This window comes from Cyprinus carpio, chromosome B1, assembly GCF_018340385.1.
Source record: "Cyprinus carpio isolate SPL01 chromosome B1, ASM1834038v1, whole genome shotgun sequence".
Classification (NCBI taxonomy): domain Eukaryota; kingdom Metazoa; phylum Chordata; class Actinopteri; order Cypriniformes; family Cyprinidae; genus Cyprinus; species Cyprinus carpio.
In genome coordinates, this window is record NC_056597.1 from 18564308 (window position 1) to 18577227 (window position 12920).

General features: G+C 36.4%; 1 protein-coding gene across 2 annotated transcripts; it reads right to left on the reverse strand.

Moving 5' to 3' along the window:
* Window positions 1–6417: 6417 nt before the first annotated feature.
* Window positions 6418–10482, reverse strand: npy2rl (neuropeptide Y receptor Y2, like). Of its 2 annotated transcripts, XM_042716876.1 has the most exons (5): window positions 10204–10482; window positions 8650–9343; window positions 8037–8193; window positions 7103–7433; window positions 6418–6467 (listed from the first exon to the last, which is right to left on the reverse strand). In XM_042716876.1, exons 2-4 carry the CDS (start codon window positions 9282–9284, stop codon window positions 7104–7106), a joined length of 1122 nt encoding a protein of 373 aa, XP_042572810.1. In that variant the 5' UTR covers window positions 9285–9343; window positions 10204–10482; the 3' UTR covers window positions 6418–6467; window position 7103. The 2 variants fall into 2 exon arrangements, with proteins under 2 accessions (XP_042572810.1, XP_018960194.2); XM_019104649.2 differs by lacking the exon at window positions 6418–6467 and having other exon boundaries at window positions 6988–7433.
* Window positions 10483–12920: the final 2438 nt, after the last annotated feature.

Sequence of the window (12920 nt, forward strand, 5' to 3'; positions counted from 1 at the left end):
ATTACATCTTCAAATGTATTCAGAGAGTATCTGAATAGATTTTGATGTAGGCAGTTTTGTGTGCAATATGTATCTTAACCCTAACTATAACCTAGACTTAAAATTAGACCTAACCGTATACCTGATTTTAAAATCCAGTTGGTTGATGGAAATGCTGTTTCACAACCAACAAGGATGTTGATCCAGGAAAATGTCCAACTTGAATAAATAACATTTAACACTAAGCGAATTCATGGCTTCAGTTTATGTAGTCATTTTTATAAGCAGGCTGATTTACGAACCCCTGCAACCTTCTGCAGTGGTTGTAGATCACCCCCACCTCCCTGGATATATTACACAAAACTGTGCGTAATAGCTTGTGGATTGTCTGACCTCCAGCCTATCAATGTCTGGTGGGGCCAGAATTTCTGATTTATCTGCTACTGGTGATGAATCTTCAGCTGTAAACAATGAGGCACACCATGTCCTTTGTGCATATAAATAAAACCTCTGTTTTGGAAAAATGGTTTTGTTTTGGAGGTTGTGCAGGCAGATTCTTGTTCTCGCCACAGAACTGAGGGAAATCGTCATATTTCATGGTGAAGGAGACCATGTGTTCACTGTACAATTGTTTGAAGTTTGTGATTCAGCTGTTTAGAGATGAAAGAATGTGTGCTTCCTTAAAAGGCGTCTTACTGGGCAGAAACAAATGAGTCAGGATCTTCTAACATCTTCTGTTGGTCCTGAAACAATATTTCAGCCCTATAAATCAGGAGGAAATAATCTGTTGATAAGATCGCTGTTCAAGCCACAACAAGGATGTTGATCCAGGAACATGTCATCATGGTAAACATGGAAATTATACTTTCAAATGCAGTCAATACTAGATATTTTCTGCTGTTTTTTTCTTGCTTCTGGTTTGCCTGAGGTTCTTTAAACATCTTAAAATTGAACTAAGCTCATATTACCACTATTGTTTGAGATATGAATTGGGTAGAGCTACGAAATTAATCTTTAGTAATTAAATTCATTCATCAGTCAATGTGCATTTCATCATTCTTTAGTCGTGATTAAATACATCCATCCATCAGACTTTATTAAATCTCTGTTCATAAAAAAACTTTCACTTTCCAGTTTCAGAGAGCCAACAGAGAAAGGCGAAGCCAAGTTAATTTGATTATGTCTAATTCTCGTGTATTTAAAATGAAAGAATTAACCAATTAAACTGATAAATTGGCATTATAAATTCAAGTCTCACAATGTAATAGCAATTATAACAGAACAACACAGATGCTGAAAACATTCATTAAGATTAACAAAAATCTAACAGCAGTCTTTTATCATTTTGCTGACAATCAATAACTGATTCATTCCAAATCAAAGTTAGCTGTTATGTCTGATTAAATTCTGCTGAAAGTCTGCTAGATTATTTTCAGTGCTTGTGTATATACAGTCACCTCAGTCTGTGTTTATCAACTGAAGACAAGCCCAGTTTTAATTTATGGTTTTCCCAGTTATTTTGTAGCATCTGCATTGATTTTATATTTTAAGCAAGTGCAAATGTATTCTGTAAACAAGTTAACAGCTGAATACATAGCAAAGATAGTTTCATCTTGCACATCATATTCAAGCCATGTAATAATGGCTATTCTTTAGCAATATTGATTTGATGAAATCTGAATAGCAACTAACATTCTGTGGAGATCTTGAGAGATGTTTCTATGTGAAATGACAGAGATAAAGAGAGAGCAAACTTGGTTCAAGGAGGTCACGACTTGGACGCTGTTATCTTTGATTCATTGCCTCTCAGAGACATTGTCCATTCTGGGGACAATTTTTTGAGCCAATCACCTGAGCCGCAAATGCTGTGAGAGTGATCACTCTATATTAGAACTACTTCCAGCAGAGAAGGGAACAAAACTATTTCTCCCTGTTACAAGGTCTTCAAAAACTGGGTACTCGTAAAGCATCTGCTTTTGCAATTTGTCATTCCAAGCCCTTCTGAGAAAGACAAAATTAGAAAGTCTAAAGAAAGTTCACACTGCTCTCTCCCATACAACAGCAAAGAGTAACAGAAATGCATCCTTCAACATTCAGCTATTCCTCTAGTTCCATAACAATAATAATAGAACAGCTCATTCAAAAATGAGACTTTTGTCATTATTTGCAGTTCCAAGACTGATATGAAAACACAGCCTGGAACTTAAAGGATAAGCTTGCAGATTTCCAACCAGCTTTGTATCGTTACATTGTTAGTAGTGAATAAACAATGTGTACTTTTTCTCTTTGTTACCTGCACCCATATATTTCCAGATAATGCAAAATACGTCATTTTGTGGCACCCAGTGGACTTCTCCAGTGTTTTTACTGCCTAGACAGCCAAGTTTTATTAAAAGTGAATTCCCCCCAGTATACTTCGATTTTATCCAATAACTATGAAGATGACTAACTATGTAAGCGTCAACACCAACGGATGATAACAGTCTATTTATCAAAAGTGTGCACTACAGGTTTGTTGATTGCTGCTTTAAATGCTTGGGTGGATTCTGACTGGCTGTCAATGTTTTTATCATTCATCAGATGGAAAAAAATAATAATAATTCTGAATTTTGATTGCACCACCTTCATGTTTTGTTAATCTGCATCATAGAATTAGAACAATTATTAATACAATTTCTGCTTTATGCTGTGTTCTGTTTTTTTTTTGTGGCTTACCTCTTTTTGATGCTTAGACGAGGAGTGACAGCTTTCCGTTGTCTTCAGTGTCTCTCTCGGATCTTGTCTTGTTTCTCATCCTGCGTGGACACGGTGTCTGGGGATCTCTTCAGGCAGAGCTGTCCACTGAGCTCATCTGGGCAGCTCTGGAGCTCCCTCACACATCCTTTGTGTTTGTTTTTCGCACTTCGGGGGTGAACTCTGCCTAAGTTTAATAAACGTTGTTCCCTCATCCTCTGCATTTGAGTACCCTGTTCAATCGGCCTTGATAACTTCAGTCTGACTCTGAGCTGTTTTCTCAGTTTAGTATTCTGCTGAAATAACTAGAGTGCTAAATGAGCTGGCAAAAACCACCATCATAGGATCATAAACGCCAATATTCTGGCTCATTTTGAGTCAGAGTGACTGTTGCGCTTGTCCAGAAGTGAGCTTTCACTGAGTAACTTGTAGATCTATGCTGCCTCAAGAACAATTCATCCGTGAACCGGATATACCTCTGGACTGTTCACTCTGCCTGAGGCTATGGATTACAGTTAATAATATTTTAAATAATTTTCAGTTTCTTGCACAGACTGATCATTTCACTTCATAAGACCATAATATATCGGCAGGAGCCACAGGTATTAATTTCGTGTTCTCTACATGCTTTTCAAATGAAGAAAAAAAAAGTCAGCTATATCTTGTAATGGCCTGATGGCGAGTAAATTAACAGCATATTTTCATTTTTGGGTGAACTATCCTTTTAATATGTTTCCAGGCATAGCCGCTTGTCTCTGACTAAACTGCATTTGGAGAGGGGCTCACATTGTTTGAAATTTTGCAAAACATTGAAATACAGTGGACAGAAACAAGGGATGTTCTGTGTGTATAAAGTTCAAGTGATAAATCAGAAGGGACAAATACTTAATTTAAAACAGCTAGAACATCCCCTGCTCCTCCTGTCATTATCTAGTTACAGTAGGAAACATCTGCTACTGAGATGCTCACGTTGAGGAATAATCATACTGTGAACTCGGATCCAAAAGGGAGGGAGTATGATTGAATTTGGGTTTGGATCAAGCAATCAAAAAAAAAAACCATGAAAAGACCATGAGTGTGAAAGAAAAAGGCCTGTCATCCTCATATTGTGTGTGACATAAACAGATATGATGGATGACCCATAGTTTATTTGAAAATACATTTTTGCTTTGGTTTTTTTGGTCAGTCAAGGTACAATAACCAGATGAAATACAAGTGCAAAAGCAAATAAGGATAGAGACAGCAAGAAAATGTGGGTAGGTGTGTGTCAACCTATGCGTCTCAGAGCGACAGCTAAGATTTATCGTTTGACTGAATCAAATTGTTTAATTTTTGCAAGGCCGTTGTTCCATGCAAATCGCTGGAAGAGGAGCTTAGAGAGGGATTGCTTGATGTCTGTGTATATCAAAACGGCATGAACTGTTATCTAAAGCACATGTGAAAACAAAATCCTGAGATCAGGACAATCAGCATTAATTAAACAGCCAGCTTCAATTTTATTGTGAGATTCAATTCAAATAAGTTTATTTACAAAGAACCTTTGAGCCATTCTTCATCTTTCATTTGCTTTCATCGCAAATATATATAAATAAATTGTGAATTATACAACATTAAAAAATTATTTTAATGCATCACAGCACAATTTGGTTGGTATCAACCAAAGTTTTGGTTCATAATGTTTTTAAATGTAAACACATCTTTTAATACAAACAAGTATAACATTTCACAAAAACAGATCCACAAATATATATGTTCATAAGTACTATATGTTACATTGTAAATGGTTTGCTGAGTGAAAGTCTGTTTTTAGTCTTTTCTCAAAATGTACTGGGTAAAAGCATTCATGCTTATGTAAATATAATGATTAAAACCTATAAAGAGGGCTGGCTGATCAACACTAGTGGCTGTTTTTGTAACACCCTCACACAGACAAATAGATTTTGATGTGTGAACTGAGATCCCTGAAGAAAAACTGGACTGTTGATTTTGTTGTCTGTGTGTTTGTGCTTCATGTGGAAAATAAAAGAAAAAGTCAACTAAATAATTAGGAACCACTTGACTATTTGGCATTCTGACTCACTCATCTTTCCCTTGTTAAGAAAAGTTCTGCTTTCAAAACAAGTTTCAGTATCTGCAGGCTGTTGCCACAGACAATAATTTCTAAATAAATAATACAGTCATGCTGGTGTCATGTTGTCAGCCCCGCCCACCGTGAACTCTTATTGGTCAAAAATCTTGCTCAGATATGTTCTAGCTGCGATCTTGCATTCTGTGTAGTGGACAAATTGCTTGTTGCAATAAACAAATGCACTTTAATGTAATTTCAAAGGGGTTTAAAATGGAAATGCATGTTTAATGTTATTAAAATTTGTGTCCTAGCAATGGGACTATTTTTCTCGGCGGATGAATTTCTGGTTATGCATTACAGATGTAACTCCTATGAGTTACTCTTCATATAAACAGTCCCTTTCTGGTACATATCATGTTAATGGCCTTACACGATTTTCATAAGAATATACACAGTGCTTTTCAGCATTTATGCCATGTAATGCCTTTTAGACTTCCATCATTAATGCATTATTGTTTGTTTTTATACTATGAAAAACTGGCTAAAATGATTTTCTATTGCAAGAGAGAACATGTATTGAATCCAGAATATTCCTTTAACAAAAACAACACTATCGCAGTTGAATGCGGTTATATTTTACAAATAATTCCCAATTCTCATCCTAAATTCAAACAGGATCCACACAGAAGACCATAGTAATAATTAAATGTGGCAATCTTATTTCCTGCAGACAAGTTAGGTTAAAATGAGTCATTTAGTTCTACAGTGGACAGGCATATACCTTCCATGTCAATAGAAATACATCAGCAAACTCATAACTTGTGTGAGTCATCGCTTTTTAAAGCAGCTTTGTGTTCGATTTTCCTTCAGGAAATTGGAGAACATGTGGGAATAAGAGTATGTTTTCATGTTGATATGACATCATACACCTCTAATGTGTTGGCTGTAACTCTACAAGTGACATTTTCAAAGGCAGATGAATTACTCTGTGTGATATATATACATAATATGTGTCAGGTATTTTTCTTTTTCATAGAAGAATATTGATTTTTCTTGAAATTACATTCATCTGGCATGGTGATTGCAAATGTGACAGCTTTACAGAAGACAACAATATACAGTAGAAAGCACATTTCCATTACTGTTTTTTTTTTTTTTTCACGTACACATCTATGTTGTCATATTTGCAAATGCCAACCTAAAAAGTGAACCAGCAACTGAACAATTCACTTTGATCCATCAAATCCTGTCAATGATAATTCTTTGTTATGTATTTTAGATGAAATACATTCATAATATTTTCTAAGTATTGGACTGACAGAACATCCCGCAAGGTTTAATGGAGGAGATAATACAGATCTTTGTGTTGAAACATTTATACCGCGGGGGTAGAAACACCTCCCTGTCTTCGTTAACACTTTATACAGAAATTTGAGTGTACAACCTGCAGTAAGATAAAACGAAGACATTGACGCTAAAAGAAAAGCTCAAAAGCAAAGTGACACAAAGAAAAAAAAGGGAAAGATATGAAATGAATAAATAAGTGACTAAGAAACCAAACAAATCTCTTAAATTTACGATGTTCCAACCACAAAAATACCTACAATTTCAGTATCCTCACCCAAACAAAAAAAACCAATCCTCCATAGTTTTGAACTGGAATTAGGAATCCTTTCAGTATCCTCACCTAAACCATAAAAACCAAGAGAGGGGCAACTGAGATTTTGACAGACAGACAAACAGACAGATAGACAGATAGATAGAGTGAGAGAGAGTTTGACAGACAGACAGACAGATAGATAGAGTGAGAGAGAGTTTGACAGACAGACAGACAGACATTCCCGATAGATAGATAGTTTTGAGAGAGAGTTTGACAGACAGACAGACAGACAGATAGATAGATAGAGTGAGAGAGTTTGACAGACAGACAGACAGATAGATAGATAGAGTGAGAGAGAGTTTGACAGACAGACAGACAGACAGACAGATAGATAGAGTGAGAGAGAGTTTGACAGACAGACAGACAGACAGATAGATAGATAGAGTGAGAGAGTTTGACAGACAGACAGACAGACAGACAGACAGACAGAGTGACAGAGAGTTTGACAGACAGACAGACAGATCGACAGATAGATAGAGTGAGAGAGAGTTTGACAGACAGACAGACAGACAGACAGACAGACAGACAGATAGATAGATAGATAGATAGTGTGAGAGAGAGTTTGACAGACAGACAGATAGATAGATAGATAGATAGATAGATAGATAGATAGATAGATAGATAGATAGTGAGAGGGTTTGAAAGACAGACAGACAGATAACCTCAGACATCTGTTGCATTGAGATGTGTCGTCACTATATCTTGGGCTTCTAAAGCCTTTTTGGGTTTGCTGCGAACCGCTGTGGCAGCCTGGCCCTCGACGTGCAATGAATCAAGCCGTTCCTTGCAACTGAAGACTGCAACAAAGGCGCTGCGGTAGTTCCGGTTCATCCAACCATACAGCAGTGGGTTGGCAAACGTTGAGCACATGGCCACAATATGGAAAACAGTGTAAAGAAGCCTGAAGTCCTTCATGTCCAACACGCTGTGGTCAATGTCAATGGCGAGCTGGAAGGCGTGGAAAGGCAACCAGCTGACCGCAAACACCACGACCTGCAACAGACAGGATGAGATGTTACATCTGCACACATGCTGCATCAGTACTGGTCAGTACTATCTATCTATCTATCTATTGTGTGTATATGTGTATACACCTTCCAAAAGTTCAGTAAGCTATTTTCAGGAAGTTATTTTAACACTTTTATTAAAGGATGCATTAAATTGATAAAAAGTGACAGTAAACACTTTTGAATGCTCTTTGAATGATCTATTAATCAAAGAATCCAGAAACAAATGCTATGATATTAAGCAGCACTATTGTTTTCAACGCCGATAATAGAAATACATTTTTCTTGAGCACCAAATCAGCATATTAAAATGATTACTGAAGGAGTCATGGCTGCAGAAAATTCAGCTTTGCATCACAGGAATAAATTACATTCTAAAATATATTAAAACAGAAAATGGTTATTTTAAATTATAATAACAATTCACAATATTATTGTTTTTACTGGCACCCATTTTGGTCATCCACTTGATGTTAGTCTACATTTTCATTAACAGGCTTTTTGCTGTCTGTGAACACCTATAATAATATGTAGATACAGGAACACAATGATATAATATTTGCCCAGAAAAGCTGGGAACTGAACACACCATGTTAACCAACATCTTGGTGGTATTGCGGCGGCGCTGATGCCTGTCATTGCGACCAACTGGGCTGACGTGATTGCGGAGTTTACTCCAGATACGGATATAGGCAAAAGAGATGATGGCCAGAGGCAACACATATTGCAGCAGCAGCGTGGAGATTCTGAAGAAAGAAAACAGCCATCATCGGCATAAGTACAGCTGAAGAGTGTCATTATGTCATTGTTAAAGAAGCTTTCATAAAACATGTAATCTTGCTCCAAAATTAAATAAGCTATGACACATTTTTGCTGTAATTTATGTTACAGAACAAACAGATTTCAAAGATGAAAATAGATTATAATAATAATCATGAATCTAAATCTAAATAATTCACAGTAATCAATCTCTGTTTCAGAAGTTTGTCAAAATCTAGATGATATCTGTTTACATAAAAAGCAACATTTAATCTTCATAAATTTGTATATTTATCTATAAAATATGCAGATATTTGTGCTTTCGGTGCAATTGGAAGACAGTGACATTTGATAAATGAACACAGCATACATTTGTGGCTCCTTGAGGGCCTGAGGAAACTGTAATATTGCAGTTAATTAAAATATGCATGTCTGGTACTCACGAGTATAGAGTGCTGTCTGTACTACTGTCAGGCCACTTCTCTCCACAAACCTCAATGGAGTTATCTGGAGAAAGATCTACGATTCCATACTCCCTGAATATGGCCAGTGGGCTTGCCAGAACGGCACTTACCACCCAGGTGATGGCAATGACCAGAAAGCAGGTGTCCTTTGACATTCGAGTGTCTAGGTGATAAACAATGCATCTATGCCGATCCAATGCAATTACATTTAATGTAATAGTAGAGACATGGACGGCGAGACCTTGAGCGTATGGCAGAGTGAAACAAAGCACTTGTCCAAACTTCCATTCCTTGAGGAGAGTGTAAGCCAGCGTGAACGGGAGACACAACGTGTTGACGAGCAGATCAGCTACGGCTAGGTTTGCAATGAAGAAGTTGGTGACGGTACGGAGTGTCTTAAATTTGTAAACCACATAAATCACCAGGGAGTTCCCCACAACGCCCAAAAGGATGATGGTAGAGTATGCCAAGATCAGGATCACCTGCACCCCAAGAAGCTTGGTGCTGTCTCCCAGCTCTAACAGCGGATGATTCAGAGTCACGTCAGATGAATCCTCCCCGATGGCCAGCTCTTTGCTCCCAGAGGAGCCATTGATTAAACTGAGGGAATCCATTTAACACATGGCCATGTCAGATTTTAGAGAAAGACAGAGCTGCCCTTAGGTTTGACAACCTGAAAACACAGGTTTGATTTGACATTAATCAATCTGATCAATATATAAACTTAGATAGATAGATAGATAGATAGATAGATAGATAGATAAATAGATAAAGAAAACATTGTATGACAACAACAAAATTCATAAAAGTAAGCAATGGACATGCATTACACAGAGGGAACTATTTGGACTGTATGTCACGAAGCTGATGACACTGTTTATTATCAGACTTAAAGAACTAATCGGTGTTTGTGGAAATATTTCCTTATATAATTACAAGTAAAGCTTGTTTAAAAATAGTAAATAATTTCTAACCTCACTATATATTAATACAAACACATTAAATATTAGTCTATTTCAAATTCACATGCATATCTTACAAGTGACTATCGGATAATATATGCTCTCCATTGTCCACATCTTTTCAGAGAGAGTCTGTCAGAGAACATCTTGGCGAGACGATATTGTTTTATTTCCACCAGCGAAAGAAGGCGTATCGACTTCTGAGGTAACTTGTCAGGTCACTTTCATTAAGGTAAAATATACTGTGCGCGTTAAAAGCTCATTACGCATGACTTGCCTGCGCTCGAGCACACTCCATCGTCTTTTTCTGAGAGACGAATAGGTACATGGCGAAAGCATTATCACTAGGAGACATAAGCACACACTGGAGTCCGTGGAAACTTAATGGCACTTCCAAGTTCATGGACACTGACGGCGCGATGGTCCGTGAAGAAACGCACGAGGCGCACCAATTAAACGAAGAAACTGAGAGGTGTATAAAATATCGTAGCCTGTATTGTTAATGCCCGTTTCAGAGTAATGATGGAAATGCGGGTTTGGACTTAAAATGAACAATATTAGAATGACTTACCGATTCACAGGGAGCGTTTTCACCTCGCCGTCTCCAATAAAACGTCGTGCGCCTCAGGATACATCACCATCAGTTAAACAGAAATCTTTAGAAATGTTATGTAGCTACATTTATAAATTGCCATACAATAAACAAGTACATGTTCTTCTGTTTCCTTTTTCAATCAATATGTTTTCCTGAAGGAAAGGTTGATGTTCAGGTGAGGTGGGCTGTGGAGCTCAACCGTCTCTGACGCTCGCGACTGAATTGCATCCATCCACACAAGCCAAACCCACAAGTTCAGAGTTCTCGATAGGGAAGAGAGGGAGAGACATGAATCACGATGGCTAGGTTCAGTTTAGGTTTAATAAAACAAAAACCATCAAGCGTGCGTAACTTATGCATGCACCATTCAAAAATCGTCATATCTGTTGGGCAAATTAAAACAACATTAAAACAATATATTTTAGGCTATGCTGCAATTTTACATCAATTATTCGTTGTATTTATTTCCTGGTCAAAACAATGATTTGATAAATTTGTTATTTTTAGAGTTTTTTGGAATAACTATTCTTATAACCCAGTCAGTGTGACACATTTTGTAAATCTCCCTTTGTTCAAGCAGCATACAATGGTATTTGCATAAATAATTTAGCATATTCAAATATATACCTATTTATGCACACAGTTGTTTCATAAGTGGACAAACACAACACTGTGCGAGAGTCAATAAAATGCGCGCTTTCACTTTTGTGACTGAGCCTCTCTTGTTTGTTGTAACTAACAGATGAAGCCCTCAAGTCAGAAACAGTGACTCTAATGGCGTGGTTACAGCTAATAAATTCTGTCCATAACACTGTGTTTGTGCTGAATCCCACTAACTATTGATGCATGCTGAACTATCTTGTCGTGAGAAATCACATTAATTTTCTGTCCAAATGTATTTTTGTAAACTGCTTTCATGCAAATAAATCATATATACTCCTCTAATATTATATCCTAGAAATAAACAGGCAGATTATACATTAAATTATTTTTTAAAATACAGGTTTTGTTTCATTTCACATCATACCTTATTATGTGTGTGTGTGTGTGTGTGTGTGTGTGTGTGTGTGTGTGTGTGTGTGTGTGTGTGTGTGTGTCTGTGCCTCAAGAAAGTGTGTGCTTCATGCATGGTTGCGTGAGTTTGTATTTTAATATTCTTACGCAGCAAAAGGGTCACAGTTGGCCGAGGGCTGCGTGATATATATTGGCATGTATAGAGTGTGTGTGTGTGTGTGTTTTGCCATGTTTCTGTGCTTTAGTCTAAGAAAATGTGTGTTTTTAATATATTAACCGAGCAGCAGGGTAAAAGCTGTCTATGAGAGTTTGGCTGTGATATATTATGTGGGGTTAATGATGGAGATTAGACCGGCCTTTTGCACAGCCTTTCACAACACTGAGCTGCTCTCCAATTCTTCTTATCGCTACACCATCAGACGTGTGATAAAGAAAAGTAGAGAAATTGAAAATGCTGTTCTGTTCATCTTAAAATTGCTAGTAGTTGCAGTCCTTTCAAAATAAGCTTTTAGCCTTTGTGTTTGGCCTAAAATGACCTTCATACTTATGCATTTCTGCCTAAAGCTTTGGTGTTTATGCTGATGTCAAAGTTATAACACTATATATATATATATATATATATATATATATATATATATATATATATAGATATATATATATATATAGTCAAACTAAAAATTATTTAGACACCAGATATAATTGTTGATTTTATTTTATTTTTTTTACTAGTGGGTGCAGGACACTATAGTTTATTTATGTAAGTGAGAAAAGCAAAATAAAGTAAACTGGAACATATTAAACCTAAAGTATTCATAGTGTAAAACTGATACAAATTTGGGATCAAAAATTTGAGGACACTTTGACTTGACCATGTTTTGCTTAAGTGTTTTTTCTTTAATTGCCAATGCAACCTTTTTACACCACAGACTGAACAAAACTAAGCATTTCTTGGTAATTGGTTGACCCAAATTGGTATTATCTAACTGTGTACTTAAATTTAACAGCTGACAGCTATTCAACCTAATTCATTATACCTTTCTATCAAAGTTATCTGAAATTATCAAGATGAATTTGTTCTTACACTCTGAGTTCGTGTCATATTTTATTACCATTTTCTAAGCTATAGCGAATAAACTGATGATGTGAAAAATGTTAAAGGTGTTTGAATAAATTTTAGTTTGACTGTATATATATATATCTTGTATTTTAATTATTAATGATATATAAATTCAGATTTTCTATAAATTATATAAAAGAGTTCACAGAAAATACAAGCTCCACCAGCCTTCTCTTCTGTGCATGTAGATGTAAACACGTATTAGATGTTAATTTATGCAAAATTGTCTGTCACAATTATGTTAAGTTGTCACAATTATCATTTTAAGTCAACTGTTCAGGTCCACCTCATTTAAAACGCCTTTATTACTTTGCCTAATATAACAATACCACTGCTAGTTTTTTAGTTTAGTGATATTTGTTCAATCAGTAAAACTCATACATATAGTACATATGTCAGGATAGGCACTGGAAGCAGAGGTAAGTGAATACACCAAGTTTATTTTTCACAAGACTAGTGCAAGGTGAATAGCAGGTGATTTCAGGTGCGGATTCTGTGAAGATCACTCGGTGAGAGGTGGGGTTCAGGTGAGTACGTCCAGAGATGAAAGGTCAATGCCACA